This window comes from Haliaeetus leucocephalus, unplaced genomic scaffold, assembly GCF_000737465.1.
Source record: "Haliaeetus leucocephalus isolate CR32 unplaced genomic scaffold, Haliaeetus_leucocephalus-4.0 Scaffold741, whole genome shotgun sequence".
Classification (NCBI taxonomy): domain Eukaryota; kingdom Metazoa; phylum Chordata; class Aves; order Accipitriformes; family Accipitridae; genus Haliaeetus; species Haliaeetus leucocephalus.
Genome location: NW_010973177.1, coordinates 1,923,714 through 1,951,233, shown reverse-complemented (window position 1 = coordinate 1,951,233; position 27,520 = coordinate 1,923,714). Strand labels below are relative to the sequence as shown.

Below are 27,520 nucleotides of genomic sequence, written 5' to 3'. Positions count from 1 at the left end.
CTGCATCTATTCTCTTTGAGTCTGTCATTGCATCAACTCATTAATGACACTTAAAATCTGTGGAGATGTGTGGTCGTTCCAGACTCTACCTCTTAAAGTTAAAACATAGATAATTTGTTTGTCTTGTTGATTTAGGGAAATAGCATCTCAGAAATTTAGGACAATCTCACCATTGTAGATCAGATTTTTATTACTTTCTGCTTATATCTTCTTCCTTTCCCAAAAGCAATCAAACAAAAAGACGAAAACACTCAGGTGGAATGAGATTCTTTTCCAAACATTGCGGTTGCCTCATCACTTTCCTTGAAAGGTAATGTGTCTTTGTCTGATCTTTCAGAGATAAAAATGAAAACCGTCCTAAAAAACAAGTCGGGATTCCTTTCTGGAGAGCTAAGTAGATCATTTGTCACTGAAGTCTTGTTAGTTTGGCTGCTGACAAGTCAGAAAGAAAAATGTTTTTGCAAGGCCGTATAAAGATCCCAGTAAAGGAGTGGATGTTTGCTTTTAGGAGCAGGATTATCACCTGATAAGATTGCAGATCTCTTTGGGATCTTTGCCAAATTTTGACTAGTAATCAGTGGTGGGCCTTCACTAAGGTTATATGTTTGGAAAAGGCAAAACAATAGCATCGGTTAAATAAAAATAGGTAAGTAAAGAGGAACTAAAGGAAGTATTGTCTCTGTCCTTTTAATAGAGATTCATTTTCTCCTAAAGGCTTGCTCTCTTCACTGCATCTGTATTTTTAGCAGGGTGGGCAGACTCTTAGCTTCACTGGTAAAATTAATTCTAAGAGCTCCAAAGAAAGCTGATACCTATTAACTCCTTGATATTATTAAATTGTTGTAAAAGCAATGCAAGTAATTCAGTAGATTCTTCAAGATTATCATGACTAGCAGTGAATAGCATGGCTGGAACAGAAATATCAGTCAGCATGAGTACACATATCCATCTCTCACTCTCTGCATATATATATGTATATAGTATATATAAGCTTATATATACGCTTATATATGGAGAGAGAGAGATGTGGTGGGGAGAGATTATATACAATATTTACCCTGCCTGTGCTAAACTAAATAGTAAAGTACCAAGGCCAGGCTGTGAATTCATTAATTCAGCCGGTGATTGCATCGCAGCTAAGAGATGAACTGCTGCTTTTAACAGTCTTGGAGTGTCTATGTGAAATATAAGAAAGGTTTATACAAATTAATCATGTGACCTCCCAAATAAATTGATTGAATTCAAGCTCTTGGCAGTCCTTGCTCTAGAGTCTGAAAACAAGGTAGTTAAAAAATAATGTTCATAAGAAATATATTTAATCCTGAATATACAAAATAAAATTTCTAATGTGTGGTAATCAGCATTTCTGTCTGCTTCCACACCATAATCATTTTTAGGAATAACTGTAATGAAAAAGCAGTAAAACTCAGGAAGTACCAGGCTATGGTTACTCATACATGCATGTACAAAAAAAGTATATCCAATCAGATAGTTCTTAGCATTAGATTTTATGTATATATGTAAGAGTATTCTTGTTCGTAATATGTCTCTAGATCATTTCTCTGGATTCGTTTACGTAATGGAAAACTTCCAGTGTTCACAGATCTAAGTATTACATCAGTCTGAGTTTAGTCAGGGATTTCACAAAATCCAGGGAAATGTTGCCTGAATTAGGACTGAATAGAAACTTTCTAAAGACTGAACTTTTCCAGCTACTAGCTATGATACAGCTTTAATGCTAAAGCCACAAGTGACAACTAAAAAAAAAAAAAAAAAAAATAATTTATCAAGTGTTACGTACAGAATGCAAATGAAGACACAGAGTATGTTCCAAAGAGATTACAACCCAAATAGGAACTGAATCAAATGCCTGAAAACCTGATATCACAGCTATACTTAGAAAGTGGATATATTTGGAAGTCATTCTAGCTTAATACTCTCACGGATGGAATGACGCACTTCACTTGTAAAGAGAGAAGCAGCAATATGTTTATTGATATAAACCAGCGATCTAACAAAGTGCAATGGTAAATGTGACAGTGGTTTAACAAGATTCGATGGCAAGGTACACTTGATTAATTACAGGGTCAGACAAAACTGTCAGGGAGACCCTCTTGTTGAGTCAGGAGGTTCAGAAAGGACCCACTTGTGTTCTGAACTCCTTCCCAGAGGGGAGTCTGGGTGCAGCTGGATCCAGACTTAGTCCCAGACTTGGTCAACAGTTTATGTCTAAAGGATTATACGTGTGCAGTCAATCCTTTATATCACTTGGTTAGGATTTCAAAGTTTAGCATGCTGTTAATCACTTATTGAGAATCTGTTGCGGCAAGGACTCTCTCAGCCTCGAGGAGTAACCCTGAGAGGTGACCCCGCTCAAGGGGAGATCCTGGTGTGCAGCCCTGCCCTGCAGGAGAGCTCAGCGGGCCCGGGGCTGTCCACTATTTACGGAGTAAGATAATTGACCTATAGTCATATTTACATACCGACTACAGACGTTAGTTTCTTCCAAATTTGGCTTGAGTCGGACCTTGACCAGCACTGTGGTTAGGTGGGCGCATTGCTCAAATTAACCCTTGGCTGTTGGGTTGTTATCTGTCTCCCCCGAATCCACTTTGAGCCGAAGCAGCCGTCACGACCAGACACATCCTTTACGACCACCAGTGGTGGTTGTCACTTGAGCGGGGTTGTAGGAAATCCAGGTCAGGTTGGGGGCGGAGGGAGCACACCATCACGAATATACACACGGGGTAACAGTGAGCCTTGCAGATGCGATGCGTTTGCAGGAAATGTATTTGTCAGGTTAGCGAAAAGAGAAGAAAGAGGAAGAATTGTAGTAGAGAAAAATGATAAAATGGGCACGTGGCTAGATATCAGAAATAAGTCTTAAAAATCAGGTCTGTAGCCAATGGAGTTACATAGTGAGACACCCTTTGTTGAGGGCTCATGGGAAGATGTTTTGGTTTTGCTAGTATTAATGTGGAAGAGGGAGGAGTTGGAGGTAAGAGAGGGCCAAGGAAGAGATGCTGGTGCCAGGTGTGAAAAAAAAAAATTCAGCCAAGAAAAATGTGGTGAAATGAAAGTTGTTTAAATGGGAAGGTGCATAAGGATTACGGGGTGAACAGCCCAGAGTCATTAGTCTCGGAGACAAAGGGTGGATTTGTGTGTGCACACAGCTATTTCAAGGCTGAAGGGGGGGATAGAAAACCGCAGAGAATTTGTGACAAAAATCAGAAGTTTGTGTGAGGTACCTTTGAGAGTATTGACCATTGAGGCTGATCCTCGGCTGATTAATTTTTGAAGTCTTTCGGTTTGTTTCAATGGACTCTGCATCAGGGCTTTAAAAGCACTGTAGCATACTCACCAGTTAAACAGATTCCCATCTCCCCTCTGAATATTCATATTCTTGTGAAAGCATTATTCCTGGTGTGTGGTTTATTTTGTTTAATTAAAAATGGACGTACAACAAAGATAGGCGCTTAAAATAATATTTGGCGTGGAATTTAACCCCAACATGTTTTACACAATACTGAATTACATGATGTTTGAGATATTCTGGAGACAGCTTTGACTTTTCATAATAATTAATATAGTTCCTCTCAGCTCTGTAATGTGTCTCAAATGTCAGCTTTCTTGGGTCACATCCAGATGAAGCACTGCAGTACTGTCAGGAGAGCTGCCATTCTCTGGAAGGGATAAGAAAATGAAACCCCTGTCTTCATATGGCAAAAAAGATTCTCAATATATTTTTAAAAATAATATTGTTTAGTAGTGTCTTGTCCGATAGATCTTCATTCCGGTGACTAAATTAGTTTCTGAAACCAAATTGTTGTCTTAAAAGAATTTTTGAATGTGCTTTCCAATACAATGTATTTCCAGACTGTAGTTTATGAGAGGAAGTATTTATTATTTTATATTGAATGACTGGCTTATTCCCAGTTTTAGGTCACTGTAAAGTATAATTCCGGTTAAGGATGGGGTTAAGTGCCTGGCTGAAATGGGCAGATAAATTAACAACCCTGCTTGTGCAAATGTGTTTATGCATGGTCAATTTAGGCGAATGAGCTGCTTCATTAAAAGAAAAGTGGTTCCTGTCTTGGTTTAACCCCAGCCAGCAACTAAGCACCACGCAGCCGCTCACTCACTCCCCCCCCATCCAGTGGGATGGGGGAGAAAATCAGGAAAAGAAGTAAAACTCCTGGGTTGAGATAAGAACGGTTTAATAGAACAGAAACGAAGAAACTAATAATGATAATGATAACACTAATAAAATGACAACAGTAGTAATAAAAGGATTGGAACATACAAATGATGCGCAGGGCAATTGCTCACCGCCCAGCCAGTCCCCGAGCGGCGATTCCCTGCCCCCCCCTTCCCAGTTCCTAAACTAGATGGGACGTCCCATGGTATGGAATACACTGTTGGCCAGTTTGGGTCAGGTGCCCTGGCTGGGCATGAGAAGCTGAAAAATCCTTGACTCTAGTCTAAACACTACTGAGCAACAACTGAAAACATCAGTGTTATCAACATTCTTCACATACTGAACTCAAAACACAGCACTGTACCAGCTACTAGGAAGACAGTTAACTACATCCCAGCTGAAACCAGGACAGTTCCTTAAAAGAATGTACTTTGGTGTATACACAGTATTGACAGAACTGAACTTTATGAATGCAACTGTGATATTAATGAAACAAAACACATATTATAGTGAGAAAAAAAGGATTTTTTTTTCAATTATTTGTAAGCATGGATATGCATAGTTTCAATATTTATGCATAAGAAAGCCAAATCCTAAATATGTTTCCTTGATCTTCTACTTATTATCCCCAAATATCTTTACATAACAAAATATGCATCTCATAAAAAGAAACAACTAATTAAGGAAGCAGGGTTTCTGTAGACAAGGATGTAGGTGAGTTTTAGTACATCATAATCTGTTCATAGGCCAGCTGTGTATAAGGGGATATATTACCTAACCGCATTTGTAAGACCTTTGCTGAAGTACTGTGTCAATTTGGGGTACAGACTGCCAGAAAGATGAAGCCTGATTGAAAAGAAAAGTAAAAATAATGATCAAAGACCTAGAAAAATATGACTGATGAGAGAAGATTGAGTGAACTGGTGGTGTTACGTCTGGAGAAGTGAAAATTGTTACCATTTTTCCTCTAGGTTCTGAACTATGTAAAATGCTGCTACAAAGTGGAATAGAATAAACAGGTTTCATTTTCCTGCTGGACAGGAGAAATAGTTCTGGAATAACATTGCAGCAAGGAAGATTCAGATTAAAATGAAGGACAATGTATTAGGAATAAAGAGAGTTCAGCACAGAAGAATATTGCCTGAGGATGCTGCAAACTCCTTATCAGTGGAGGGTTTTGATAATAGCTAAGCATTTGTCAGGAATGATACAATTGATTTTGCCTTTTTGCACGAAAGTGAGCTACATAGCTTCTTAAAATGCTTTCAATTATTTTTTCTATCATTTTAGCAGCTAAATAACAATATTTAATACACTTGTATACAATATTTTGGAAAATGAAAGTATAAAGACATCTTTGAATTAAACTGTACCATATCCCTGTTGTCGAACCCATCTGGTTTTGTTAAAATTTTAGTCCTGTTCTGAATGTGAAAAATCTGAGTTAGTGATAGCCAGTCTTTCTCCTGGCAGTCTTTCTTCTTTAAACTACTGCAAAAGAACGAAAATTCTTGGAATGAAAAGCAAATGAAAAATGCAGGGATATATAAACTAGTAGCTTAATAAAATAAAACCAGGGACTTATAACTCTGTCCCACTCTGCTGTTATGTTATGCATAAAATAAGCAAATAGAATAAAGCTAACAACATATGACCTTGTTTCGGTCTCAAACTTGCACTTTATTTTCCAGATCACTAAGCAATGGTCTGCCTGTGCTGTCAGGTCAACAGGAATTTCCATTAACCTGAAGATAAGCAGCGTTAAGTCCATCTGTATTGTACTAGTGACAATATGTAGATGCACTCACAATGCAAAGGGTGAGTTTGTGCTGGTATGAGTGATACCACCTTTTAGATCAAACCTTGCTATAAGATTCTCATGACAGCTGCTTACTTACCTGATTGAAAGTTGATGGCCACTCGGTAATTTCACAGTTCAAGACGGTGCAGACATATGTACCAATCCGAGTGTATGGATTTCTACACACTAGCTTTAATGTAAAGGTCAGTTGTTCCCTGCCAATTACCTTAATCCAATTTAATGATTTCATTACGTGTCAGTTTGCCTGCTGTCAAAAACTTACGAATACACATGCATGCACATATATATTTCACTTAAATATTTGTGTGCATAGATAAGTTTAAATTAAGAAAATTGAGAAAATGACAGTAAGTGAAAAAGGTCTGAGTTTTGCAAAGTAAAATACAAAGCGTTCTTGTTGTTTTATTACTTGTTATATGCTTAAAAGCAATATAATATGGACAGTGATTTGGAAGAGTCCTAACACAGTTCAGTTGCAATAAAGGATTAAAAAGCCAAAATTCTTGGCACAAATAGAAGTTATTTCATCTTCTGTGCTGAACTGTATTTACAGCTAGAAAATGCTTTCTAATATGTAACCCAAATCTCTTCTGTTGCAAATTGAGCTGATTACTTCTTATCTTACCCTGCGTAGACATAGAGGACGATTGAACACAGTTTCCCTTACAAAAGATTTGAAAACCTTGTGTCTTTTTTCAGAGCCGCTTTTGTCTAGAATAGAGTTTCTTATCCTGTGAACATCATCTGATGCTATTCTATGGGCTGTTTAGACTAGCCTAAATTGGAAGTATTCAATTAGCTTTGATTCAGTCATTTGATATGCCAGTGGCAGTACCTTATTACAAGGAATTCTTTTTTCTTTTCTGACATTAAGCAAATCTATATTTTCAAACGACATTACTTACCTACTTGAGGAAATTACTCTGAAGTCGGGTGTGAATTTAGAGTGCAACAATTCCTGAGCCCTGATGGGGAAACTTGTATTACACAATCAGTCAGAGACAAAGGACCTTGCTGGAGGTGATTTCAGTTATTTTAGTGGAATTTGCTGCTGAAATTATGGCTGCTTCTGGAAGTAGCTGTTCAAAGTCACTTTCTGCAAGCTGCTGTTCTCTCTGGTGGGACATATGTGTCCCTGTGTGGCTTGGAGACTGTTTCTTCTCAGCTCTGAAACAGGGGTCCATGCCTTTTCTACCTGTGTGAGGAAATGTTGTGTCCATAGCCCTGGCTTCACACTCCCAAGAATCCTCCAGGTCTCTGGAATGAGCTGACACTCCCTTGCCAGCATAATTCTGGAGAAACTTCACTCATCTTTGAAAAATCTGAAGCCAGCCAGCTGACTACACAAATTTAGCAGAAACTTCCGGCAAAATGAAGGCTGTAGCATCACTAGAGAAGTACAAACCTTCTGGATTAACCAGACTACCTGTGATCTGAGAATCAAGCCTTTTAGTTACCAAGGCAGAAGTAAAACAGAAAGAAAAAAATTTTTTTCCTCTTTGATGGCCCTGATGTATTAATTTAAAATCTCTTTATGCTACAGCCAACCTCTTTCACAGAGTTCTAAAAGAATGGTCTAATCATCCGTGTTTATATTTTATTATCTGTCAAGCTCTGTCTAACAACAGTAGCCACTGACAATGAAACAAGACAACAAGGTTATTTAGGAGCACTGTGTTGATAGCTGAGAATTAAAGATTGGTATGAGATTTAACCAAGCCCTTGATGGAGTGATGTGTCTAAGGAAAAAACAAAAAATCTTTCTCCAGATCCATCCAGACGTGCTCCAGTTTAATCAGCATCATTAACGCAAAGCTCCCATCTGTAGAAGTGAGGCGTACTCCCACCGGGGAGGCAAAGGGAAAAAGCTTCATAACTAAAGAGGTTCTGGTTTCCCTGTGATACTGGTTCAATTGTCAATCTTTTAAATTACTGTGATAAAATCAGACTTTGAAATTAACTGAGCTGAGCTACCAACTTCTCAGGACAGGTCTAGAAATAACCTGTTGGCTATGAAAATCTGCATGGAATAGGAAGATTGCAATTGAGCTCCCGTTATGCACAATTAGCCTGGCTTCCTACAAGGCTCCTGTGGTGAGGAGTATAATCAACTCACCTACAGACAGTGGGATTTCAGATGTTAATGCCACAGCATTTCTAGGCCAACCTCCATTCCCTGGCAAAACACAGCCCTTGATCCGTGTTTGGACAGGGAGATGTCCTACTGTTCGCTTTAGATGGAAACAGCCATGCTAATGGCAGCTTCGCATCGATGACCCTAGGGTTGTGTTATACCAAAAAAAAAATCATGTCTGAAATAACAGTGACAGAATTGGTCCAGCAATATGATCCACCAATTTTTGAAAATACATACAAGGGTCGAGGTTCTGCATTAAAGTTAGGTATAGACAGTGCTTTATTAACCACCAATATTGTGTTTCAAATCTTGTGTCTAAAACTGGGACCTTTGCCTGTGAATACTCCTACTCCTTGGCAAAACTAGAGAGTCAAGACTATGTATCTTGATATAGGTTTGTGGCAAATGCCAAATGTGTTCCTGCCTGATTTTGTCATGTCAGCTCCCATTCTGTCTGAAGAACTGTTGAGGAAATGAGGCAGATTTCAATCTGCAAAATACTGAATTATTAATTCAATTATCATACCAGCAGAGGTATCCTTGTAAGATAAGGTTAAAGTAAGATTGTTAGGGATATAAAGAAATTAAGATGACTGATAATTATTCCAAAGAAGACATATCCTTTTATATACATTTAGGTTTGTTCACTTATATTAAGATGGATTCAGTAAAAGGTGCTGAGGTTGTGCATAAACCTGCATTACAGAACATAGGATCTTACCATTACCATTACCTTGCTTCTTGATTCAATCTTGTAGTGAATTGAGTGCTGGAAACCTGATGAGGGTTTTACTCTCTCAAATAGGCTGAAAGTTTTGTGTAAAAATTCTTTATCTGTTGTAGTTTTGGCGTTTTTACTACCTTTCCAGTGATCTTTCTGGTTTCTGCTTATAAGTGCGTGCATATATGATGAACTTCATAGGTCTTTCCAGGGATGACAGAGTTGACCACGACATATTTTTTTGTCCCAGATTTCCTAGGAGGCATCATTTAATCATTAGCCATGTTATTATGTCTACAAATACACAACTGTCAGTAGCTGTTTTGTATGGGAATGAAATATTTTAGATCTTGTAATACGCAGTTTCCTTAATTTTGTGTTTTTCTTTGACATATCGCTTCACACTTAACTATAAATAATAAACTACTTAGCTCATACATATCAATAAGAAAGTCTGTTAGAAGTGAGAGATTGCTTGCTTAATACCAACAAGTACTTTGGAGAACATCAAATCCCCTGACAGGTGAGTGTTGCCACAAGGATTTATTTTGTTCAGACTTTAACTAAAATAGCTTCAGTTGCATTTTGCTATTTAAGGATATTGAAGTAGAAGGTTATAGCAAAATGATTCATAGATAGTAATTGCATTTCCCAGCTTACCTATTTCCATAAATGAAATCACAGATTCAATTTGTACTTGATCTTGAGCACAACAATGTCAATATTTGTATATTCATCAGTTTAACTAGAAAGTAGTTTTCTTTTGTTCCCAAAATATTTAGAAGTTTTAGGACACACGCTAGTGTTGATTTTCTTTTTCTCCTCATAAGGTGCACAGAAATGTGTTTCTATATTTGGAGTATTTAGATTGTTAATTAAAAGAAGCATCTGAATTTTAAAGAGGTAAGGGAAATGTAGCAAAGGTACGTGTTCTTATACTGTATTTTTATAAGCTATATAATCAGCATTCTACAACAGGGGAATCAGAAAAAATATTGAGTCCTGCCTTGTATCTGGAAGTTGAATCTTAATTAACTCACCATTAGTTGCAGAGATAACACACAATCAAATCTGTTATTTCTCTAATTTGATTAGACAAAATCATGTTGGACTGAAGGAACAAGAACCACCATATTTTGACCACTCACTATAGAATGAGTGTTCACAGTGGATGTCACAGCACTCTGCTGTGAGTTAAGCCACTCAGTTCCTTTTCTAGTAGTGAAATGTGGAACGGAAAAATTAAGCGATTTAGGTAAAATCCTATAGCTCCAATCAATCCAAGACAAGAAGATTGCCAGGCAACTTCTAAAGCTGAACATGAAGCTTAGCACTTCAGTGAATCTAAGCAAGTTTCCAATCCTGTGCTATAAATAGACAAGTATCTGTTACTTAAAATGATAGACTGACTTACTCCAAATTAAATGTTTCTTATGAAGACCAGGGGCAAAGGAAGGAGTTATGGCAGGAATGCTATTTCCTAAGTGGCTCAAAACCCTCTACATTATTCTCCAGTGTCCTTCTTGCTAATGTCACTAGTAAAAGAGAGTTTTCCCGAATATCTTTCCTTCCTGTTGTTTCAGTGCTCTCTTTTTGCCGTGGAAGTTGTTCCTTTGTTGCCTCCCCAGGTTGTCCATACCTGAAATCACAAGCAGACCAACAGACCAGTCTGGGAACTGTTGCTTCATGTGTTTGGTGTCACAGCTATTTAGACACTTGAAATTTCTTTCAATTACCCAGTTTTATTGGAATCTGTTACTGTGGTCTGCTAGCCAAAACAAGGACTTTACTAAAAAAATAATAAATTGCTGGCTAATATTATTTGCATGGTAATTGCTTTGCAGTGCCTATTAAATCAGTGTTTCTGGCACAGCTTTGTGATAGCAGAAGTAGGGATATTAATATACTATGACAAAAAGCTTGTCTTATTTTCTGTTTTTTAAATTAATTACTATTTTCCCATGGCAGGGTTGGGTGGGAAATATATCCATTGTTACCCTCAGCTTTGTGGGATTTTGATGAGGGCCATTGACACAGGCTGGAAAATCGGTGATGTTTGCAGATGTTTAGGGAAATGTTTACTGGGACAGGGTCAGCTCCACTGTAGGCTTACTTGTACCTTCGTGGCCCAGCTGATGGGCACAGGAGCAGAAAATCCAGCCTGTTTCCAGCTTGAAAATGCCTGAGGACATGTGCCATTCATCAAGCTGAAATGCCTGCCGTGCATCCTCAGCACAATGAAACGGCGCGTGTGCTGGAAGTCCAACACCTTCAGACCACGCTGGGTTAAATGTCTTCACCTTCGTTACCAGTTGAGCACGTACACAATCCTTTTGACACATCCAGGTGAAATGGACTCTCTGGCCATAGACTGGACGACAAAGGTGTCCATATTTCCATCTGGGATTCGCAGGCAAGAAATACATGAGCCTCAGTTAGCTCCTCATTCAGGATGTATAACGCAACAGCTATCTCATGGTTTGATCTCAGTTTGATTTCTCGCTCCAGAGCTTTAATGGCGATTACAGAGTGCATATGTTGTCTGAGAAGAGTCTTCTGAACCTGACTGCATATTTTAGGTTTGGTCACAACTCCTAGTTGGTTTTAAAAAGCATTTGGTGAAGTTTGGGACTGCGAAAAATAATCTTACAGGAACAATTTTTAATGTTACATAATGTATCCTGCTTTAAGCATTTCTAAGATGCTTCATACTAAAGCTCTTTTGTCTGTAGTGCATCACTGCATACCATTATTTTTAGTTGCCATGATTTAAAATTGTTACTGTAAAGACACTATCGCACATTTTCTATGTGATTTTTTTCTTTCTTAAGTGCTCACAGGACTCGCTGCAATTTGTAGTTAGAGTTTAATTAATTATTAGGCATATGTAACTGTCAATCAATAATTTAGATACTTCTGGCTCACAGTTTTTGGAATGGAGCTTGGTTTATGAAGAGTGAACAAATATACCATTCCATCTGTTAGCCAAACCACCTAGCACAAAATCATTTGGGGCATAATTATGTAGTTGGCAAGAGTTTCAAAAAATGTGATTTCTAGAGTTTTAATCCCAATTGATGCTTTACTTTGTAGTGATGGAAACCTGACTAATGCATCAAGGACCAGTTCCTTTTTTCACACCTCTGAATAAAATAACTTGTGTTCACCTTGCAAAAAAGTGCCTAACATCTATGAATATAGGAACCAATAGACAGGCGTGAAATAATCCTGAGAGCATAATCACAGGAATGGAATTGAAGCTGGTCTGTTGTTATAAGCAGCTGAAAGGAGTCACGTAGGAGTTGCATCATTGTCCTTTTAATCTCTGTAGGAAGAGACCTGTGACAATTTGGGAAATTATTTTTCCTTCTTGATGGTAGTGCAAATGTTTTTCTGAACTCTGGGTTTTACAAGATTGCTACATCTGCAAATTTATTTTCCTATTCTTTCGGTGATAAAATTTCTTCTTTAATCCTCTGGAAGCACAGAATACACACGTTAGAGACTTAGCAAATTATATTTGAAATGTAAAGAAACTTTCTTTTTTTAACTCCTGGAAGGGGAAAACAAACTCATACAAGGTTAGCTGTAGGTTAGATGAAACTTCTGAAGTAGGAGCAAATAGATACACTAAAAAGACAAATAAATTGCCCCAACTAAGCGTTTACTGCTGGTTGCAAACAGTCTTCATGTGTAGTTGAACATCATGCAGAAGTTGCACAAAAACTGTGCATACAGTATATATTGTAAAGCTGCACCTGGGGCAAGTCTGATTTAATGATGTGAGGTGAGTAGGATTTGTAGGACACACCAGGAGACTTAACCAGGTAATTAGCATAAAACTTAGTCCTTTTTTACTAAAATCAGTGAGAATATCAAACAGAACCTGGACCTTGTTTTGGAGTTTTACCGTTTGCTATTGTTCAGAACATGTGGTCACACCTGAACGACTTGTTGCATGTTACGGAAAGACACACGTAAAAATTTGCAGTTGAAAAGGCAAAGAAGTGAGGTTATCGAAGAGGGGTCTTATTTATGAATAAGAAACACCTGCTCAGAATAGTTTGCTTCATTAAGGTTTCCTTCCTTGTGGTAAATCGTTGGCATGGCATATTTTAGTGTCTGGAAAGAGTGCATTCCTTAGTTTCAATTCTTTGCATGGTTAAAGTCATTCAGTTTAATTAAATGGCTTTTAAGATTTAATTTTAGTGAAGGGAAAAATGATCTATCATTAAAATTATGATTGAATGTTTTCTGGGTTTTTTTTAATTGCGGCAGATATTGGGGAAGAGCCTTTGAGATAACTTTAGTAATAAAAAATGCTTCTGGTAGTCTGTAAAATGTGTTATCTGTAATGAAAAAAGAATCGTTGATATTGTTAATTAATAAGTGATGAATTAGTCTGGAACCTGACACTTAATTTACCCCAGTAATGGCATTCAAGGGAAATCACAGATTACACTAGGCTGTCATTCTGAAGATGCTCCTTTTCTTCAATTTGTAGAAACTTAAGGCTCTTCAGCTAAAAATCAGGGTTTGCCTGTTGTCTACTGTGAGGAGAAATCTAGGAAAAAGAATATTTGTTATTTGACAGAGTAAGATTGAGAAAAGTAAGTTCCATGTATGAAAATATGCATTTCCTATATGAAACTAAACGTATTATTGCACTTAAACAACAGGTAAAGAATTCCCACCCAGTATGAGGTGCTCAGACAAATACTCCAAGTCACTCACTTTCAATCACTTCTGTAATTGCCAGAAATACGTATATGCATCTCTGTAAGTATTGATGGAAAAATAGATGTCCTTAGTGGATCAGTCGGGACGTCTTCTTTCCATATCGAGCAGAGAAACAGTTTTCTTTAGGTTTCCTGGTAAGCTTTTCCTTCTACTTGCACTGATCCCCACAGTACTCAAGTGCCTTTTTTTATTTTTCAGTTTGCACAGTTCCTTACATTCTTGAAACTGTCTTGACAGCGGGCATTATGAATACAAGTGTTGCCTGAAATTGCATCAGTAAGGGATAGACTATCAAACTTGCTCAGACTGTGGATAGTAATGAATTACTTTTATGCTGGAAGAGCAAATTGCTTACGTTATTATATACAAATCATTTGAATAATCTGTTTTCTAAATATTTTTAATTGGCAACATTATTAAGATACATTAGAAATGGGTTCATTTTTTAAAATTTAAGACATGAGAAGTCAAACTGTGCCTTGTGTATCATGTTATTCTTTAGTTTCAGTTGAAAAAATTAATAACAACATATTAAAATTAACATAAAAGTGCTAGCTCTGAACTCCATCTAAACTAGTATTCAGTCTTCGCCAAAAGCCACCATAAGCTACAGCAAGGCATGCACTTAAATGGTTAACAGGAAATTTCAGAGTAACCTCGCTTTAATTATTAAAATGCATACAAGAGTGCATAGTGTGTTACAAGCCTTAATTAGAAACACATTCTTGGGCAATTTCTTAGCAAATCACTTGTAGAAAGGGTTACTTAATTTGCCTATCTGATACATAAATTAACCTATATCTAAAAATATACAATTAAGAATGGCGTTTGAAGCAGAGACTGAGAAAATTAAAGTGATGGAAAGATTTTACAAGCAAAAAACTTAATTGCTTGCTCCTTTTCACCTTCCCTATAACCACAGCCTGTTACACCAGAGTTTATTAGCTTCAGGATACAACAGGCTCCCTGAAAGTGCAACCAAAGGATGTTTGTTGACTTCTGCTCCAAGCCAACAGTGGTGTTGGTTTGGGTTTGGGGTTTTTTTTGGTAGAACAGGAACTTAAGCAAAGCATCCAGTCCTAACAAAGTGTTTGGTGTTGTCTCAACCAGCAACAGAGCACAGCTCCTTTTCAGTCCTCAGCTTAGCATCTCGGCTCCTTTGGACCACAGAATGTTCTAGGTTAGGACTGTTAAAAGATAGGAACAGAAAATGGTCTCTTCTATTGCATTATTCAGAGAAATTGGTAAAAATGGGGATTCTTCCATTTTTAGCAAATGTCCTACAGAAGACAGAAGGAGGAGTAACTGACCAAGAAGAACCTGTGTGTATTTGAAACATGGGGATGTGAAGGGTTCATCTGGCCTCAGTTTCCCCAGGTGACTGACTGTAGCTGTGCAAGTTGGTTGGAAACACTGAAATTCAGTGACTGGTCCATGAGCAGGAAATTAAAAGGACCATTTCCACTGCATGGAGTGCCTTGTCCTAGATGCCATTCCTAAAAAAAAGCACCTTTTTTAATCTAAAAAGTTTCAGGGATATATGTACAAAATTAATTCAATGTTCCCATTTCTGTACAACTGTTCCTTTTTTTAATGCCTATTTTTTTGCATCATGTCTTGTACAATAAGTTCCAAAGTTTATCTCTTAATTTATGATTATTTCTGATGCTAGAGTGTGCATGGCCCCCTGTCACACTCCATATCCTCTTCTTGCAGGTAGGTACAAGCATATCGCAAAAAAATTACGTCTGCTGTAAAACAGCTTCTGCGCTAGGTAATGACAAGAAACAACAAAGGAATACAGCAGGCAGTGTAATGAGGAATAGCAAATAATAATAACATAAAGTGAAGCAACATAAAATTGTGAGGGGAATAAAAAAGAGGGGGTGTGTGCTTGTTTTAAAATCAATTGCCAGTGTATTGTGCCTTTCCCCTTCGTGATTTTTATTTTTGCGATAGCCCTATGTGGACTGGCCACTAGAGGGGGAATGGATACAGGTTTTGCTGTTGTAGGTCCAGTTTCTCTGCCTCTCCTCACATACAAACTTTCCCAAATCATTCATCCTTTTAGTTGTCAGTAGCTTAGCCTTATCTAGCAGTTATATCTTTTCCTAACTTATGCTTAACAGAACTGGGGACTGCTTTCGAACTGAAGGCTAGCAGTGATTTATATCAAGCTATTTAATTTCTTGAGAGCTGTTCCATTACATATACATTTGAGTTGTTATTCCACTTTTTTTTCTTCCTCCTTTTTTTTTTTTTTTTTCCCCTCTGCACACTGAGCAGGGATTTTCAATGGAATATCCAGAAATAGAGTTGTCCAAATGTTGCATATAACTTACATCACCAAGGCATGGATGAACAGTTTTCCTTATATGATGTCTTTTGCTTCGTATTTGACAATTCAGAATTTCATCCATCAAAGCTTATACAATCTTCTGCCTTTGGAAATCCCTTTGCACATCCTCATGATTTTCGTTACCTTTTGCGATATAAGTAATCTGTCATTTGAAAAATGCCATATATTTCCTGATTGTAACTAGGATGAGTCAGGAGCCCTGGCCTCGGGAGCATACTGCGTGCTGTTTTTTCACTGTATTGAGTAAAAAGCCACTGTGGTTTTGGGTGCCTAGCTAGTGTTCTGTGACCATGGAGTTTGTCTTATTTATGGGAAACTGAATATCTTTTAAAGGCTCTTTAAAAGTCCAAATATAAAATTGCTTTTTTTTTTTGTATACCACTTTCTTAATATTATTATGATCATCCAAAAGTTCAGGACTGCAGGTTATTACAGAAGCAGGATGCTACTCCACAGACGACCACTCCACTTATCCCTATTGTGTGGTATTATAGACCTTAATAAATCTCGAAACGTACTTAACAGCTACTGAGATAAGACTTACCGGTTCATTATGATCATCTCTCATCAACTCTAAAATAGGGAAAGTACAGTGTATTTTAGTTATTCAGGTTTTGGTGCAACAACTACTTTTGCTAGAAATCTTCAGTTTTTACTAGCTCCTCTACTTCATTTTCAAACTTTTTTTTTTTTTTTAATTTCTTGATAAACACCATTTGGATGTCCTGATTCGTTGTTTTAGATGTCCTAGTGCTTTAAACACTCTTTTATTTCCCAATTGCTAGGATCTCTATTAGCTGGAAACAATAAATCTGAGCTAGATTTTAGTGTTTGTTTCAGGTTTGATTTTCCAGGACTTATTCATCAAATCCTCATTAAGAGTTATCATTAACAGCCATAGTTTGACTCCTTTGCTAATGAGAAATGACAGATTTGGGCTAGATTATCCTACATCATGGGAAAACATAACCAGGGAAAAAAGAGAAAAGTTTTCAACTCCCTTTTTTATGAAAGATGCACAGTGTAACTTCATCAAACTACTTAGGGGAACTTTTTGGGAAGATCTTCATTCCACAAACTAGAATAACCTAATGTAATCCCTAACAATTGCTGGAATTGGGGAAATGCATATGCAAACCCAATACAGTAGGGTTTACTTCAGGCTAGAAGTGCCACCCATCGAAAAAACAACTATTGGTTTAGCACATTTCACATAAAGTAAAAGCACAATCTCCAAGGGTCCAGTTCTGTGCATAACAGCAATTAAATAGTTAAGATTTTTAAAAATATACCAAAAAGCCCATCGTGACAGAGCAAAGACGGACAGAGGAATAAGCTCAGTGTTCAGCTTCATGGGACTTGATGGATTGCTGTTTCCCCCACTGCAAATACATGTTTGTATATACTCATTTGGTCATCAAATATCACCACAGTGCTTTGTTATCCCTTGATGAGTTTCTCCTGTGTTGGTTGTCACCTAATTCTTTTTCTGATTAGTTGGCTATGGGTACTGTCCCCTTTTCAATTTTCCCCTTTATTCTTTAGCTGTGATTTTCTCAGTCCCATGTAATTCACCTTTTTGGAGTTGATGCTCGATGCCCTCCACCTTCTGCAAGCTTGAGCATTGTCCCACACAGTGGTTTTTGTTTTGTGGGTTTTTTTCTTCCCCATAGAGAGTATGTCAGATGCATTTCCTCTATTCATGTATTGTCTCCATTATTTCTTTGTCTTTCAGGCCGTAGGATTCACATTCAATTTATTAGACTACAGCAATTACCTAATAAATTCATTACATCCAGTTGTTGTTTGGGAATTTCATCTGACAGCACCGCTGGGTTCTGGGCTGTTTGTAAAGGTAGTTATGGCGCAAGGGGAAGGTTTGTGAAGATGGAGGCAGCTGCATATGCCAGTAAAGAAATACAGACTGTCCAATATGGAGTGACATTTACATGAAATTCAGGTAAACATTTGACATGCAGTGGCCTCTTTAGCATGGGGACTGCAAACCTTTTAGCAGCAGCTACCACAAATTTCTGTTTGCTGTTGAAAAATTGCTTAGGGAAATAATCTGGATGAGAGAAGTAAATTTTCTGTCAAGATAAACTTTAGTAGGAAGCCAAGTTTTAAAAAAAGAGAGGGGAAAAAAAATCCCTAGGTGTTTTATCTCATTATTATTAACATGCTTTAATATTTACCAGGCTCTATTAGCAAGCCAGACTGTCAGTAGAGGCACTGAACTACAGAGACAGATTCAGGTTTACTCCCGGGAGCTCACTTTACCTCTCGTCTTGCGAAGAGGGTTGATAGCAGATGTGTTTCAAAGGGCTGGCAGTCGTTAAAAGAATCAGACCCTCTGGAACTCAATAGCTGTGGACTGTTCTTGCAGTTTAGTTGGGATTTTCAGGGTGTCGTTCCCCCCACGCACTTTTTGATTCACTCTGCCTGTGAGGTTCTGGGAGTGAAAGCTGGGAGAGTGGCTAAGAAGGAAAAAACTTAGAGGGAAAGTATATATTTTAAAGCATATTCCGAAACCCCTTTTCAGTTTTGAGTCCCCCAGCTATTAGGAGGATGTTTGCTCATACCTTACGGTAACCACTAGGGTACAGAGGTGTGCTACTTCAGGGAGATTTGGGATATATAAGCTGTATCACCTTCATTGGATAAGCCCTTAAATCAATTTGACATGTCCATGCGTATTTTTTTTTAACTCAGATTTTACTGAAAATACAATTTTTAGTCCTCTCTCCGGTGTCGTGCTCTGGTTTACTATTAGGAGAAAGGTACGTCTTGAAAAAGGCCAGAACAAAGTTTGTCATAAATGTACGGCCGGGCTTAGCATCTAACCATGTCAGTCAGAGGAATCTGCTGTGCTAAAAATGGTAATTCAGTGATGAAGTAGATTTTTATACTTACCTATTACCTTTGAAATCTTGGATTTAGTCTTTGTTAGCTCAGAAATGGAACCGAATTGGTCATGTTCCCATAGCACCCATGTTGAAAGACATCTTTCTGGCAGTAGTTACTGTGTCTGGTGAGGATGTGAAGAACATGAGAGCAGTGAAATGGTTTAAAATAAAAAGTGCCTTAGCAGAATAGTAGGTGCCATTGGCCAAGCACAGGCGCACATAAAATTGTCCTCTAGCCACTGCCAATTATCTCTAATTTCTATAATTGGTGTACGTATTTGGATTTTGGGGAAGAGGAGGAATGGAGGGAAAGGTGAAAAGCTGGTGTTTATTTTAAACTGAATTTCTTCTCTTGTAATGCAAATCTGGGTACTTTGAACTCAAACTCCTTTCACTGCAGCCTGTTACATTTGACTCTCTCACCCAACTATCACACCAGCAAAGGCGAATAAGAACAGTAATTGCTTTAAAGGCTGAATAAATGTGTCCGAATGCCAACAAGTGACGTTATCTTTATAACAAAAACAATTGCCCTGTTCTCACGGAAATACAGATTTCATTGCAAATATGTTCACTTTAAAGCAGACACACTGCAATAAAATTACAGTGCTCTGCAGCATTCATCTCGGATCTTCACAGCCACCCACCCAATTACAGGCTGTGTCTTGCCAGCAGAAGCTTGTTGCTTGGTTTCTGTAATATTTTTGTAGCCTTGCTTTCCTCTACAGAACTTTAGAGGTAGACTGTGCTTACTCCTTTCCTTTCACCAGGTTTTTATGCTGGGGGAAAAAAAAAAAAAAAAAGGGCTGGGATGGAAAGTCTTTTGCATGGCTCTAAATGTGATATTTCTTTTATGTAGAATATATTCTGAATAGTTGTTTCTAATACCTTAATAGCTCTGGTTTATGTCAGTAATTATATGAAAGGTTAATCTTTAAATCACCAGCATTTCCTAAATTCCTAATCAACTTCATGCTTGGAAAGGAACTCGTATAAATGCTCAATTTGTTAATATTAGACTGGGTTGAGCAGGTCAAGGAAAAGTATAACCTTGGTGCATAATGGTAAACTGAACACAGCAAAAATATCTCAGGTCTGTTTGTCATAATAACTGCGAACACGAAAGCTGAATATGAGGGAGAATGAGCGTGGATATAATTAGCAGGAGAATCTGCTATAGCTCAAGATCAGCCATCTCTGTAAAAGAGGGTTTCTTAAGGGCTGGAAGGGGGAAAAAAGAGGTATTTGGGGTAGGAAAGTCTGATTTTCTAGAAAGTCTGTGGTGAACTGTGAGTAGGATAGCTAAGAAGTCCAGCCCCCAAAAAATTAGTGGAAGAGGCACAGTGCTGGAGTTCAGTGAGCAAAGTGATGGATGAGGGGGACATTGTGCTCCCAGGGAACGGGGAGGTGACAGAGGAAACGCCGGGGTCGCGTGCGTGCGTGTTTGGGAAAGCGTGTCCGTCTGCGCCTCTGTAAAAGAGAGAGTGTGTGGACTGAGAGTTTGAAAAGACGGGGAGAGAAAAAGGGAGCGAGCGATGCTGGGTATCTTTCTTAAATCTCTGCTGTTGTCCTCGCCACAGTTTCAACATGGGAGGTGAAGGCACTGAAAAAAATCTCGTTTTCCTTGTGTGCACAGTGGTCCCCTTGCCTTCGCGCTGGTTTTCATCTTCCCTTTCATCCTGTCCCCTCACCCTCTCCTTTTCTCTTTCTTGCTCAGTGAAGCTATTTAGTGTTGTACCCTCCTCTCCAGAAGCTGTTTCATCCCTGCTTGCACAGTTTTTAAAACTGCTTTCTCCACCCACCTTCAGTCTTGGGTTTTCGTCTGTGCTAGTCCTTTAGATTTACCATCTTTAGAAAAGAAAAGGCAAGGGAATCCAGTAACAACCTGATTTAGTTGCTGTTACTCCAGTCTTTTCTCTCATCTTTTGTCTCCTCTTAATTTCTTTTATTAGTAGTACTCATTATTATTATAGCACTTGAAATAAGCTTCCTAATTAAATACTCCTCCTTATTTGCCATTTGGAATACCATTGGAGAAGCTGGGGGGAAGGGGAGGGGTATTCAGAGTGTCCTTTTGCTACTAATACCGAATGAGACCCACACAAGAAACAAATTTACTCCATCTCAAAAGCAAATGAGGGGCTTTTTATCAGAACCAAAGTAAATGATCAAACAGGCTCTTTTCAAGTGCCCTTCAATGCCTTAGCCATAAAAACATACAGAATATATTAAAGCATACAAAAATATCCTTAGGTATCGTTAATGATCTTTCTCTGGCACACGTATGCAAGGCGGTGATGGACCAGGTGTGGGACTGCATCTTCGGACGGGTACGGAGCGTCCAGCTATTGCTGTGCACGTGGAGGAACAGGTCAGCCCCTCGGTCTCACCCCCTGCAGTACTCAAACAGCGTGGTAAAGGAGGGAATTTGCAGCTTTAACACAGAATTTCTTTGTATTTTATATATTCAGGCCAGAAACAGAATGCGGTACATTAGCATTGATTCTGTGGTTTCATATCACTTTTTTTTTTTTTTTTAAAGTAGTACAGAAAGGAAGGAAAAAAGACAGAAAGGAAAATAAATCATCCCTTATATACATTCAAAGCATACACAGCAACAGTTCCTTCATCACTGGGTGCACTGTGAGTATGCACTGATGTTAGCAGCAAGAGATTGCATATTAGAGATCTATAACACTGATAGTGTTAACCATCCTCAAAAAAGCTAGTCCTTCTGCTCACCTTTCACCCTGTCTTGTATGTGAAAAGACACTTAAATATAAAGAAAATAATGTTAATTACCTAATTATGAAAGGGAGATTAGTCCTATTAAGTGGAACAGTAAAAGGGGAATATTTAAAATATTTTCCTTCCTTCGATATTCCAAGCATCTCCTGAACAAAAAACTATCACAACTAACCCCAAAAGCATCTTTTTTTTTTTTTTTCCTTCTTCTTCCTTTTGATTTTGGAACCATTTAGTAAGCCACAATAAGAGCATAAAAAGAGAGGCAATGACATATCTCTGGACAGTTGGTGAACTTGAAATTTGGAAGAAAGAGTTAGGGAAAATTTGTCCCTGCAGTTGCTATAAATGCAGTACAAATATAATAACTCTCATATATACCAATGCAAGCAGTCTGGAGCAGGATGAATAACTGCATTTGCAGTAGCTGGATTGAAATTAAATACTTGCTCTTTTATTTCTTTAGTAAGCACATCTTTTTCATGTAAACTTTCAGACTAGATGTGGGCACCCTGGGGGGTACCTTCATACCCTGTAATAGAAGTGACACCCCTCTTTCCACCAGTAAATATTCAGAGGGTATCGAGATCTCCAGATAGCCTCTGGAGATCATTAGGAGGTTGTCACTAGAAGATATTACCCTTAGAAAAGATTTCTGCATGAAGATTTCAAAACATATCATTTTCTGATGTGTAATAAGTGCTGTGCTCTATATGGAGCATCCATCCATCATCCTGCTAAGGGTGGCAAGTTATCGGTGGTCATTACCTCTCTTCAGGAGAAATGGCAACGGGCAATACCGAAATCAGCTCTCAGTTAGGAAATCACTGCACCTTTAAAGAAAAAGGTTCTCTTCAGTTTACTTGAGCTGTCAATGCAAGATGCATGAAGCACAGGGGTGAATAAATTCCAAAGGCGGAATTGCTCACGTCTTTGCAAACGTAGCTTGAGGTTGCTAACACCAATAAACAGCAGGAATAATTCCAGGGGGGTGCAATCACTAGTGTGTTTAAAATACAACCCACAAATATGCTAAAAATACATAGAAATACAACCACGGGATGATTATTTGTCGGTATCAGTCTTGCATCAGATTTACAGGGGCAAAACCATGACTGCACTAATACGTTTCCTTATAGCAACAGGGGGTCACTATAGAAATAAAGTTAATTTTTTTTTTTTTTTTTTTACCGTATGCAGACAATATTTTAACAATCTTGGTTGGTTTGGGAACCTTCCTGGCAACTAGCTGTAATCAATCCTTCTGGCTGCAGTGCCGCAGGTAGATTTGAGGAACATCTAACATAGTCCAAAGTTAGAGAGCCAGTTTTTCACACTTAAATTCCTTCTTGATTTCAGAGAAGGGTTCAGTGAGGAAAATACCTCTAGTTTGGCCCTCAGTTAGCATGGCATAAAGTATTTTCTCTTAAAATATGATTGGGCACCCAAAGAGACAAGGGGCTTCTCACCTACTCTCTGCCCTCACTGTAAGGTTTGTACGTGGACACTCAACCCCTCAGGTCACTTGGGAGTTTCAGGATGGATCAGGCCCTTGTGGGCTTGAGGCACAGAAACAGAACTGTGCATTTCTTTATAGAGAAAAAAGCCTGGTTTTAACAGTGCTAGCTTGTTTCAAAGCTGTGGGTGAATTTTCAGTGGCTTCAGTAAAAAAGCAGTTGGTTTTCATTAATCTTCTATGAAGAAGTCCTCTCCCAATACATAATCTCATTGCGTTCACAGATGACATTATAGTCTCACTAAATAAAAATGTTGATTAATTGGCTCTCGTCATTTTTAATATTAAACAGGATGAGATGTACCAAATAGAGGAAAATAAGTTCTGACTCTTTAAAAATAGTGTCACTCAGGAAAAAAAAAAAAAAAAAATCACTCTTTACATTCAAAATTAATGGCTAAAACCTGCTGTGCAGGAAAAAAAAATGGTTTATTCTGTGCCTATATTCTCCTTTATAAGTCTGATGTAGCCTTTTAAGAGTAGGTGGCACTCTGATGCTATAAAAAAAGAAAAAAAAAACTGTGCTAAATTGAAATATATGTTAGATTTCTGATTTTTTCCTCTATCAGTGGTAACCTAAGGATAGAGAAATACGTACAAAGCACAGAAATGTTACCCAATTCATTATCCGTAACATTTTATTAGCATGTAATGCTGTGTGAAGGAAATTTCAAGATGCTCTGCTGATATTATAAAACTACCTCATCTTCATTAGTATAAGAGGAGTTGTTGAAAAGATCAATCAGTAGGTTGTTCACATACTGGAATGAAAAATCCAAAATACAAAGAAAGGAAGCCTTTATTTCAGGGCAGTCAAATAAAACAGCAGCGTGATTCTACATTATTAAATCACTGCTTATATCCATCCATTCCATTTACCAGTCATTAGTAAAGGAGGGTTCGTATACTTTCAGCCTCTGCAGAGATTTTTAGAGTTAGTGAAGGCTGGTGGTGAAAGCGAGGGACACGAGATAGGCTTTGCTAGCAGTTTGCTGTAGGACCCCAAAGTATGCTCTAATAACTCTCTGTCTTACTCTGACAGTGTTACAGCCGAGGTTTTACTCTTGAAAGCCACCCAGGTTTCACCACTGAGAACCGAATAGCTTTTGCTCTTCTCCGTTCACCATGGCACCACAGTGCACAAAGCAAGGGTTTCTTTGCTCTTAGCATACCTCAAAACAAGCATAAAAGTGGGAAATGCTAGTAAAAGCCCTTCAATTTAGGAATTTTTTTTGTCTTTTTAATTTTAAAGAAAATTGTGATGAGCACATATTGGCAGTGTTTCAGTTGTTCGGGTTTGGTTTGTTGGTTTGGTTTTTTTTTTAGTGAGACTTTGCAATATGACCGGTTTGGATACAAAATACTTTCAGGGGTTATGATACAGTTTTTATGGATCTGACAGCAACTAACAAGTGAGCCGTACTTAAAAATCCTCAGGAATCCTGTCCCAGGGACATGGTCAAAACCTGAGCCTTTCTGAGGTGCACTGGCTCCTTGTTGTACTGGCATCCACTTACAGGTAGCACATTAACAAAAATATAATTCCAGTGTCATGCTTCATATCTTCAGTAACATGATGTAAGTGAATGTGCACTAATTACAATGTGAAGCCATCTGGTTAATTTTAAGCTTTCTATTTTACGTGGCTTCTTTGCTCCCAGGCTTTCATTTCAACACTCAGTATGAAGAGAAAAAGAGGTTAAACTGTTGCATTTTGTATACAGGGAACAATTCATGTAATATACACCAGTCTGTAAAAACTGTAAATGCTATTTTTTTTTATTTTAAACAGTTTTCTTAGTTTACAAAAGATCAATAATTGGTACCTTTTTACACTCTCAGATTCCTGAATATTGACAGATCTTCAAAGGGAGTATTAGCATAGGAAATCTTAAGATTGACTGTCCTGAAGGTTTTTAAGACACGATAAAGCTAAAATATCAAGTCTCTCAGACAGCCCCTCTTAACAATTTCGGCAGAGGAGCGCGTCAGAAATCACCAGCAAAGCACAGCAACCCCCCCCGTGCCACTGTCTGCCTGCACGCTGTTATTTGGTTGCACACTGTTTAAATCCCCAAGGAAAATCACACCTCGCATTCCCTCGCTGGCTGCTGGTGACAGGAACAAGATCCGTACTCATTAATGATCACCAGGGCTCCCTCAATGTGGTTGGGTTTGTAATCAACGTAATACTCCTGGGCTGACATGGCAGCCATTTGATGCATGGTCTGTTTTTGCTTCTGCTTTCTGCGCTGTGTTACAAAGCACTGTCTTAGTTGCCTTAAGCTGGCCGGAAAGCACTTCCAGGAGACGTACAACACTAAAACCACGATGAGGAAGGAAAAAATGAGCGCCATGGTCCCCGTCACCACCTTGTGAATCTGAACGGCGTTCTCCGAGTTCTCGCCGGGCATGGTCACGGTTACGGCGTAGGTCGTTCGGTCGCCTTCGCCGTCCTGCACGTCGTACGTGGCGGTGGCGGAGCCGTAGCCGAACGTTTGGTCGCTGTTGTTCGTTACGGGGGAGAGGGTGTTAACGCTCGTTGGGTCCGCCGCGTCTTCGCACAAGTGGAAAGCGTACACCGCGTCCAGAACGTCCTCGCCCTGCGCGTACTCGGGGGTGGCACAGAGCAGATTGCTGTCGTAGCGACCCTTGAAGTTGCTCAGCCAGGAGGCCAGGGCGCAAACGTTACGGCTGCAATCCCAGGCGTTCGCAGAAAGGCTGATGCTAGTGAGGGACTTCCAGGAGTCCAGGACTCGGGAGTCGATGTAGGTCAGCCGGTTGGAGTCCAGCTGCAGGGATTTGAGGTGAGGTACGCTTTCGAAAACGTGAGGCTCGATGTACTCGATTTCGTTGCCGGAGAGGTCCATTTTTTCGAGCTGCCATATCCAGTCCAAAGTGTTTACTACGATGGTAACTTTATTCCTTCGCAAGCAGAGAGAGTGCAGGGAGATGAGCCGGGGAAAATGGGCTAAATTCACCTTCACCAAGTCATTGTGCTCGAGGTGCAGCTCAGTGAGTTTGAACAAGCCTGCAAAAGAGTTTCGAGCCAGGCTCTTTAACTGATTGTATCCTATGTCTAGAAACTTCAGGCTGCGACAGTCCTGAAAAATTCTCACTGGCACGAACTTGATGGCGTTCGACCGCATGTGCAAAGTTGTTAGTTTTCTCAGCCCGTGAAACAGGTCAGGCTCCAAAGACTGTAGGTTGTTGTACGATAAATCCACACTGCGCAAGTTTGGCATGGGTCGGAAAGTGGTGTTGGGCAGTTGGGTTATTTTGTTGGAACTCAGGGTGAGCTCTTTAACTCGCCGCAATTTTTGAAAGGCATTCCCCTCCACTGAGCAAATGTGATTGTGATCCAGATAGAGCCACGTGAGCTGCATTAACCCTGTGAACTGTCCATCATGCAGCTCTGAAAGGCTGTTGTACCGCAGAGACAAGCCCATCATGCCCGACAGGTTGCGAGGCATCTCTGTAAGATTCAGTGATTCACAGTACAAAAGCCTGCCCTCACACCGACATAGCTGTGGACACCCACTATTCACGGCTGGAAGCATTTTAGAAAAGATACCCAGCGTACACAATATCAACCCCGGGGGCTTCCTCAGCAGCCAGTTTAAACAGAGACCAATAAGAAGGAAATCCATTAGCAAGAATATTTCCAAATATGCTTGAGAATGTCCATTGAATCTTTTCAAATTCTACATCATATTTTATTTAAGGGAAAAAAAAAAAAAACAAAACCAAAAAAACAAAGCCAGAAAACCAAAGCAAAACAGCAAACAGAACAAACACAGAGGCAAATATTTCACTTTACAGCATGCAGGAGCTGCGCAGCATTAAAGTTCACAGACATTCAAAGGTAAAATGATAGTGATTTTTTTCATGTTAAATGCTGCAGCAAAGAAAAAAAAAATCTTTCTTCATGAAAGAATTTAATTAAAAAGTGTCTTACCCACCCTTTTCCAGAGAGTGACAACCTCCATTCAGTTGCTTCCTTTGTGTTTGGACTAATTATATGCAGAGCTAAAAAAGACCCCTCTGTGCTACAAATTCAGTCCCTTTCAATTTTGTGCAAGGCTGGCAAGCTCACAATGTCTCACTTCGCTTCTGCTCAAAGAGCGAAAGGCTTGTCCAGCTAGCTTTTTAGCTGACTCCTAGGACCTGCAAGTTTCAGAACTATGTACATGAGCTTGATCTTCTCCTTCTCCCTCTGTCCTTTTCTCTGCAGTTAACACTGTGGCGTGAAAAAAACTCCAAACTCTTTACTAACGACTCCACAGGATTTGTCAATCTGTTTAATGTCCATCATTTGCAACGACCATTGACCGGCACAACCTTTGCTCCTTAGCTAGATCACCATGCATTCACTG

At 38.9% G+C, this 27,520-nt stretch overlaps 2 protein-coding genes across 4 annotated transcripts in view; one reads left to right on the top strand and one right to left on the bottom strand.

The window, feature by feature from the left end:
* CTNNA2 (catenin (cadherin-associated protein), alpha 2) overlaps nucleotides 1–27,520 on the top strand; it is a 457,589-nt gene that overhangs the window by 261,038 nt on the left and 169,031 nt on the right. The window lies entirely within an intron of this gene.
* Nucleotides 24,903–27,514, bottom strand: LRRTM1 (leucine rich repeat transmembrane neuronal 1). Its single transcript, XM_010580744.1, has one exon. It carries the CDS (start codon nucleotides 26,792–26,794, stop codon nucleotides 25,229–25,231), a length of 1,566 nt encoding a protein of 521 aa, XP_010579046.1. The 5' UTR covers nucleotides 26,795–27,514; the 3' UTR covers nucleotides 24,903–25,228.

What these genes read in the sequence shown, in the direction of transcription:
- LRRTM1 (XM_010580744.1), bottom strand. Translation starts at nt 26,794, where the DNA reads ATGGATTTCCTTCTTATTGGTCTCTGTTTAAACTGGCTGCTGAGGAAG.